Raw genomic sequence first — 8914 nt, 5'->3', positions numbered from 1 at the left:
ATTTTGCAAGTTATCTTCAGAGTTAACTTTTAAGTAATGTACCTCAGTTGTTCTGTGATCAAGCTACCACGCAGTACTCACCTGTCAAAATTTGGCAAACTTGGGTTGTAAAGCCGAGCCTCTCTCAACAACTGATAAATACGGTCCTTATACTGAAAAAGAAAAACACGCGCAAAGCAATATGTATTAACCCCTTTATCATCACGATTGACTGTGCCACGTGATTGTAACGACATTGTAAAAGCCAGTCTTTGCGCACTTTCAGGCTTAAATCTCCCGATATCACAAAATAAAATAATATTACCCGGTGGTACAGCCAACCACAATGCATGTACGTGTTAGATCAGGCCGCTTAACCAGCGATCAGGCGTTCTTTGCAACACTATGGGATTCCCGGCGTGAAGGCGCAACAATTATTCTTTGACCCAAAAAAATCATGATAGGTTTTTTACTTCGTTTGGCAAAGAAACCGACTGCTTTTCTTACGTCTGTGAATGCCCAACAGTTGCTCAACCGTACTTCTAGGGCGATTTTCAACCGATTGTCGAAAAACCACAACCAACGTTACCACAACAACCCATTAGAACATCGGTTAACAACATCATTAGCCAATGAAAACTTAAACGTTAAGACAGGCAAAGTACCTCAGGCGTGGGAGAAAGCGAGTGAACAAGTCGGAGTTTTTTAGGTTTTAATTTTGTATTTGATTTGTTGAGAAATTGGTGCGAATTTTCTGGGCCAATCACGGAGCATAGTGAGAAAAACCAAATGCACCCTTTGACTTCCTTTCAACACTCAAATGAAATTGCTTCAGGTGTCAGAGCTCTAGCATGTATATTTTTTGCCCTCGTTGTTGTTACCGTCCTTTTTCTTTTTTAATCTAATGCACACAGAACTGACTTACTGACTTACCCTGATGTCTTCTATAAGTTGCCAGTCAGCCAAGTCGTCATCTTTAACAAAGAAAAGAAATCAAACGAACAGTGTAAATTACTTGGGTGCATAACTCAGCCGAGCTACAGGGAGTGGTAAACGCCTGGTAGAACTTGTACATGTGGAGAAACATTGAAATCCGAAGTAGCAAATCCCCAGCACAACAACTATGTAAAGAGGTAACTGATTATTTTGCAATTGATAACACAGCTAACTATGGTAACCGTGTCAGGGCTCCAACTAGAAGAGATAATTACCAAGGGCGCGCGCAACTTTGGTGTCCTTGGCAACTTAGAACCTTGCTAACCTTAACCGCGAGAGTACAGCAATTACGAAATGACTAAACAATTCTTCCTCAAATGATAGTTTCTCTGTCTAGGAACATTTTTTCCTAAATCATTTAACCGTTTCTCTCCAGCACATCTGTTAACTTAAATCGATTTCGCGGGAAATCGTTATTTAGTATAAAGATGTCTGTAAACGGCCGTGAGACCGACATGCATTTCACATCATGAATAATGAGATTCGTGACGTGAGTCAGGCAATGAGAAAAACAACTGCTAGCAGCATAAGTAATGACCGTATAACAATAATGGAAAACTGACCTTTTAAAGGAATCTTTATACTTCCTTGAATCAAACTTATAACTTCACATTTCAGCTTGCAAACCTCTATTTCAAGTTCTTTTATTCTAAATGAAAATGAAACACACATAAAGCTGATAACCAATAAATTCTTCCTGAAGTCAGTTTTCTTTCTCATAAAAATCCCATCAGAGTACTGACAACTAAAACAACGTATTAGAAGTTCAAGCAGAGTACTAGAAAAATAACGATTGTCACCACGAAACAAGTGAATGATACATCGCCATGCCTTCTAAGCATTAATGATTGATTTCCCTAAAAGGAGAAAACATTCTGTAAAACAAAGTCAAAGGTTTGTTTTTCTTGTTATGTACTATCTTTTACTCGTCCATGGCTTCAATTTTTTCATGCTACAGCAAGAACATGGCCATTGCTATCAGCGACGCAGCACAAATTTTCCCATCGTGATTTGATTGACATATTCTGTAAAAGTAAATTTATGATACACTTACAATTTCTGCTGTTGAAACGAAAGTAACTCTTCGACTGTAATTGGTTCAGTTTGCACTTCAATGGACTCAGTTACAACTGGTTGTCGTTTTCGTTCTTCTTCGTTCTCTGCAATTTCGCCATCTTTAGGTGGTATTTGTACTGATATCTTTTCGCAACTATTTTCGCATACAGGGTCACACGAAACCGCTTCTTCTGCCTGCTGCGAAAAGAAGAAAAAAAAATCAAAGAAAACATTGAGCCAGTGGAGGGTGGCTTTAGACTGGGTTTCGATCGAGGTTCATCATGGCCAATCAGAAGGAAGGAAAACATCACAAGGAGGAAGCCATTGAAAGTTCAAAGCGAGAGAGCGAACCACTTTAAGCGCGGGAAAACGCTAGTGATTAGGTCGCGATTGATTTCAGTTTGGCTTCTGATTGGTAGTGGCTCGAATTTCGTAAGCCAATCACAGAGCAAAGTAAAGCAGGCAAGTGCAAACCTGGATCACTCCAGAAATCTAATTAAAAATTACTTCATTTGACGGGAAACACTCTGGAGTAGATCCAAGTTAGCGACATACGGTCAAAAGGAACGGCACAACAAAATAAGACAATGTAAACTCACGCATACCTCCACTGCCAGTTCCTTTTCCTGTTCATTAAACGATGGCATTAGTTTAAGTTCAACAATCTGTGACTCTTCGTGTGGAAAGGACTTGGAACGCTGAACGCGGGTTTTCAACTTTGTCTCCAGCTTCAAGGAGGGGTCCTCAGCATGGTCCCCGGTTGCGTCACTTGATGCAGAACCGTTTACATTGGATCCAACTATCCATGAGATATAAGGATAAAAACAATTAGTCACCAGCAGCAGACATAGGAGTCGACAAAATGAAATAACGTTAGAATAATCAAAAAAGACATCATCCTAACCTTTACTAGTATCTGACAAGGCTCGAGTCACTTTCTTCTTTCGGCGCAGACTGTTCCGCAACTGAAGGAAAAGAGAAAAAAAGCTCACCATGTTATCGATCTGTGACCAAAACTAAGATTAACGACTTCTTAAGCAGTTTGAACGGAAAATCCTTAGTTTCAATTCAACCTCTGCAGAGAGACAACATGTCAAGTAGGGCAGCGAGGACACTCATCGGTTGGTCAGTCAGTCAGTCACCCAGTCAAAGAAATAGGAATTCAGTCACACAATCATGATAAGACGAATGACATCTTTTCACGCACGAACATCAGTAAACGCGTCAAATCTCTCACCCTGCCCATGATACTCCCACCTCCTGCCCCACGTTCAAAAGATGCCTCCGAATGTTGTTTACTCGCCAATCTTGTTGCTTCCTAGAAAACACAAAACAAAAACAAAAGCCTGGTTTGAAATAAAATCAAATCCAATGAACTGGGAAGACTGTTTGTCAGAATGAAATAATCTTCCAAAGTTAAAATCGTGACAAAGGAAGCATGCGGACTGTGTCTGGATGCCTTTCTCGAGTTATCATGGCCTGGACAATCGCACGGTAAAAGTGTAACAAGATTTGTTTGATTGTATTTCTGTAGGAATTCACCTTGAGACTTGCAACCCAATCAAATACACACACATCCCGTGGAGGGAACAGCTGATAGTCTTTTCCCTCTTTGCTGAAAATGAAAATGACGAAAACTCTGAGAACGCTGGAAGGTACTTAAAAAGGATTGAAAAAGGAAATAAAAATAGTGGTGAGAGTTGAACAAAATGCGACAAAAAAAAGTTTCCGTAACATCGAAATTTTGACGTTCAGCAGTGCGATAGTATGCACTGCCTACAATGCACTGACAAGGCAATGCAGAGTTGTAAACCAGGCAGTTTGCGCGGATGGCCCACCTCGCCGTGAGTCTCAGTAGTTTTTTCTATCACCATGGGAACTTCATTATCACGTAGTGCATCACAACGCTGACGTTGAACTCGTCCGTTTAACTCGTGCGCGCGCATGGCGGTCAGAAAATCAGATTTTCAAGATTAGCAACAAAGAGCTACCTAGAAAAAAAATTTCACCATATTTTTGGTTAATTAAGATTCAAAATTGAAAGAAAAAAAAGGGGTAGTCGACTCATCCCCAGCTAGAAGTAGGAAAATAACAAGACGCACATTTTAAAAAAGCGTTTTTCCGCGCGTATCTGATCCCGATGATTGCTGGTATTACACGTATTTGTGTTAGTTCATTTGGTCTGGTTGGTAGTTCTGACTGATTTCCTTCTATTAACCCTTCACGCCCTAACATCAGTATGTGTATTCTCCATACATTTCCTAAGGTGCTGACAAGGAGAATTTGTTTAATAACTAAGACCTTCACCCTTTGCACCCTAACATCAGTATGCATATTCTCAATACTTTTCTCTATACATTACTTAAGGTGCTGACATGGAGAATTTGTTTAACAACCAAGACCCTTTTTAAATAGTGATCATTTTCTTTATTCTCATGAGCTTAATGTGTGTTTCAGGGGTGATATTGTGAGGAGAAATTAGATGCTAATCACTCTTAGGGGCCGAAGTGTTAACCAATAGAGTCTATATGCAAGTATTGAACATTAAATCTTACCTTGAAATAACAACAATTACATCTACCACTGATGAACCAACATTTATAGATCTGATAACAATAAAAGAAGATCGCAAGTTTGATAAAGCAGTTTAATTTACCTTTAGCTCAAAGGTTTATCTTAAATTTGTACTAATTGAAAAATGCATAAACACATGCCCATTTCAAAACCAAAAGTTTTAAACACTGCCATCAAATATATGCATCTAAGTAAGTGTTAACAGTGCTTGTAGCATATGAAGGTGGGGGGGGGGGAGAGAAGGGGAATTCCCTACAATGTGCGATACAGGGATTCTTAAAATTTAAAAAGGTCAAGCCACCTTTACAGGCTTAAAGTATGGCAATGGGATTGGGATTCATGCCGTAAAGTACCAAGGAGAATACAAAAAAAAGACAGGAACTAATGAAAGTACCACATACTAGCTAATAAAGTAGAGGGATCTAAAGGTGAATTCAAGCACCTTGCAAAAAACTACCCTAAAGTACCTCTTTTGTCTCAACAAGATGTGTGACTGGGAAAGTAAAGTCATAAAGCTGAGAGGACCATAACTGCTGCCTCTCATTCCTGTTTCCTACAACATTTAAGGTGGCTAGGAGGTTTTTCCTTAATGCAATTCCAGTTCTTTACAGGTATCCCTCCCACACCAGAATTTTTTCAGATTTTCTGACACTTCACTAGACTAGCCATTTATACCCTGTCATGGAGAGAGTCACCATAAGTATTAATCTTGCCCAGTAACACAACACAAGAACCATACCAGATCTGTAACCCAGACCTGTCTTTCCATGAATTAAAGTGCTAACTAAAAGCTAAGCCACTATGCCACCTCCTATTTCTAATATTTCCACCTTTGGTTTTACATACATATAGTATCAAAGATTAAATAAATGTTTTAAATTTTACTTATGTGGTAGAGTGGAGTTACAATATCTTGGACCCTTTATATCTCAAGTGTCCTACTATTGTCAACTCCCACTGCCTCCCCAGCTTCAGACTTGAGATAATGTACTATCTTTGTATATCAGACCTCTAAAATCTTAACCCCACTGTCCTCAATTCCTGTACAGTTTGAGAAAGCAAGAGCCCACCCTGCCATAACTGATCAATAATTGAAATCTAAGAACTATTTTTTCACCAGCAGTATAACATTCTCACACAGTGTTGCCACACAAGCCTTGTTAACATCCTTCCCTCCCACCCATTCACATCACTAGCTAGATTTTTGTGCAACTTCTTTGAATGTATAGTGGGGCTATTATCATAAAAAGTGTTTAAAAAAACACAACAACATAGCAAATGACAATCCTTTTAGATCAGGATCAAATACCTACCCTGTTGGTTTGGTATCTGGTGGGGCCTGGCTAGCTTTTTGGTCATAAAACAAGAGGTTGGAATCCTGCATAATGAACCTGTAAGCCACAAAGGCAAATTAAAAGATTTTCAACCACCAAGGAGTGGTAAGAGTGTTCATAGTAAAATATATCACTGAAGGATGAAAAGTTGGCTAAGTTGACAAAAAACCTGTATTAATTATATTTAAATGGCAGCAAACCAAATTGAAATATTTGAAAAAAACTGGTTTAATATTACCTTAAAATAATTATTTCTATTAAGAGTAAGCAAAGTTACTGTTCTCTGGGGTGTCTAACTACTGATTTTAAGTAACTTAACTGCTCTCTAAGATAAAAAACAAATTATTCCACCAATGAAACTTCTGCTAGGAAGATTGTTTGTATATCCTTTTATTGATAGTCCAGATTTACAGGGACTTAATATGGGGGTATGCTTAAAAAAACAAGTTTAACTGAATTTTTAGTGAGATTACATGATTGTTGAAAGACTTACCAGTGTCTGTCCCCTTTGTCTTGTTCTTTTAGCTTGGAAAGCCCTAATATGATGGAATGCAGAGGGGAACAAATTACAGAAGTGCAAATTTAACTGTCAGCATCAGCTATGACAATCAAAAAGCCATTTAAGAACATATCACAATGACCCCTACCACCAGACTTGAGCTTAACTCACTATTTTGCATATTACGAATTGCTACAGTAGCTTGTCTCCTGTGTGGCTGAGTAGGGAGCTAAACTTGATTAGAACACAAATTTAAGTAAAACTTCCATTGAAGGTAAAGGAAACCCAGAGCAGCACAAAAAGTTTCCATGTTACAAGGGGCCCATTTTTCAGTACAATGCATGCATTATAGATTATCATCCTTTCAATACTTCAGGTACACATGAATTAAGAGTATGGACATTAAAAATATGGTTTGATTTCAGCATTTGTATAGCTGAAAAGGACAAAAATTACTGAAAAGGACAAAAATCACCCATCTCTCATGGACACTTGAAACTAGTGTCTCCTATGAAACCTCTGGATCAATGTAAGCATCTCAGGAGTTGTACACCTACCAAACATACCCTTCCCCCCACCACCTAACCCAACTTTAACCCTGAGTTGTTATCAGTTGACTATTATTTGGTTAACCCTTTAACTCCCAGATCTGATTGTTAATTCTCCCCTCCAGCTACTATATATTTCCTTTTAAATTAGTTACAAGAACTTGGTGTTAGATCAAGACAACAACTTCTATTTGGTATGTTTGGGTACTCTCATCACCTGTTTGCTGGATAATGTATGGATATTGAAGGGAGAAGGTAGATGTTAATCACTTTTGGGAGTTAAAGGGTTAAGAGAGGGGAAGGTGTGTAGATGTCTGATAATGACATTGATCCAAACCCACTAATGAATTTTCCAAATGTTGATGTGTTAACCCTTTAACTCCCATGAGTGACCAAGACAGAATTTCTCCTTACAATATCAATACAATATCAACCAGATAAGAGTGATGAGAATAAAGAAAAATATCAATTTGGGGATAATTAGTTGATCCAATACTAAATTCTGCAAACTAACATCATAAGAATTGCATGGTTGACAGTAAGGAGAAATAAGAAAATGAATAACACTTTTTAAATTTAAAAACATGTTTCAACAGTTCTTCTGTCATCTTTGGTTCTGAATAATACAAAGTAAAAATTTGAATTTAGAGTGTGTAACAAAAGGAGAATTACAAATTTGATCTGGGAGTTAAGTTATTCAATTCTCAGCTTTCTGTGTCTCATATGTAAATATATAGGACACTCTCAGGGAAACTGGAGAGTGGCAATACTGTGCCACTCGGAAAAATTCTCTCTCGTAGTGAGTAATTTTGATTCTTCTCATCAACCGCTTGCTTGACAATATATTTAAAGCTTGACAATATATTTAAATTTTATGTTTATTACTTGTAAGAGTTTAAGTGTTCAGAGGCTTTAAAGGATTACCAAGAATACACCTGATTACATTTAGTTTACACGAGAGAGTACTATAAACCATCATCGAAAGAACTGAATGATATCGATACCGCTAATTGATAGGAAATGAAAATATCGAATTTAGCCAAGAGACGCTCTGGTCTGTTGAGCACTCAAATTTAAATACGTACCACAGTTGCTGTTCAGAGCTTGTATGTGCCCCTCCAAGCCAAGCCATTCGCGTTTCACTACGGACGAACTCATGACGACCCAATTAACTGTACAAACAGGAAAAGTTTCAAGAAAGTCATTTAGAAGTATTTCATACTTGAATGCGCCTGCGCTTCTCTTTCAGTCAACAGGAAATAACATCACATATTAAAAAGATACACTACACAGGAATTAAGCGAGACGTGAAAAAATTACCATTAATTAAGAGAAACTATAATTGATCAACCATTCTTAAATTCAGATATTATAACAGTAGAAAAATTGGTTCAGGTCCTTCGAATTCAACATCACAATGTTCAGACAACAATCTGATCAAAATGAACTTAGCTGGCTTCGACATTAATTGAATAGCAATGAAAACTGAAATCTTTAGTAACACAGTAACCTTAAAAGATGATCCGTTTGAGGACACAGACCCCAGATTAGTCCTTCGTAGAAATAAGTAAAAAAGGTGTTATCCAGTGCGGAGAAAATTTAACCGTGACCCAATGGCTCACACGCAAGAATCAAACTTGGGCTAAGTCGCTGAAAATTAGAGCGGGGACTAGGGATAACTATAGGAGAGATTCCCGGACATCCCTTTTACGAATGTGTCACGATCAGCATCTTCATTTTGCAGTGGTCACGGAGAGGAAAATGGACAAAGTAATGAACTTGAAAAGTGAAATTTTCACTTGCAGCACGTGAGCAACCCAAACATTTCGATCGTGTTTGCACTATTACTGGCTAAGATATGGCAGCTTTTCAAGAGCGAGAAAATTCTTAAAGCGCTTCCTCTCAGACACGTTATACTTAGAGTTGGC

The 8914-nt window shown here is 38.1% G+C and overlaps 1 protein-coding gene across 2 annotated transcripts in view; it reads right to left on the bottom strand.

Annotated features, from left to right (window-relative positions):
- LOC131795644 (uncharacterized) overlaps positions 1-8633 on the bottom strand; it is a 44577-nt gene extending 35944 nt beyond the window's left edge. The window contains exons 1-13 of one of the 2 annotated variants that reach the window (XM_066164993.1): positions 8497-8633; positions 8072-8158; positions 6433-6475; positions 5919-5996; positions 4587-4637; positions 3574-3646; positions 3269-3349; positions 2936-2996; positions 2637-2830; positions 2030-2229; positions 1539-1624; positions 913-953; positions 82-152 (exon numbers count right to left, since the gene is read on the bottom strand). In XM_066164993.1, coding sequence (XP_066021090.1) covers positions 82-152; positions 913-953; positions 1539-1624; positions 2030-2229; positions 2637-2830; positions 2936-2996; positions 3269-3349; positions 3574-3646; positions 4587-4637; positions 5919-5996; positions 6433-6475; positions 8072-8144 — 1052 coding nt within the window. In that variant the 5' untranslated portion in view covers positions 8145-8158; positions 8497-8633. The remainder of the gene's footprint in view (positions 1-81; positions 153-912; positions 954-1538; positions 1625-2029; positions 2230-2636; positions 2831-2935; positions 2997-3268; positions 3350-3573; positions 3647-4586; positions 4638-5918; positions 5997-6432; positions 6476-8071; positions 8159-8496) is intronic. The other variant, XM_059113230.2, reaches the window with a different exon arrangement.
- Between the last annotated feature and the right edge of the window lie 281 nt (positions 8634-8914).

This window comes from Pocillopora verrucosa, chromosome 4, assembly GCF_036669915.1.
Source record: "Pocillopora verrucosa isolate sample1 chromosome 4, ASM3666991v2, whole genome shotgun sequence".
Lineage (NCBI taxonomy): Eukaryota > Metazoa > Cnidaria > Anthozoa > Scleractinia > Pocilloporidae > Pocillopora > Pocillopora verrucosa.
Note: the sequence above shows the minus strand (reverse complement) of the source record. Positions and strands in the feature narration are given on the sequence as shown.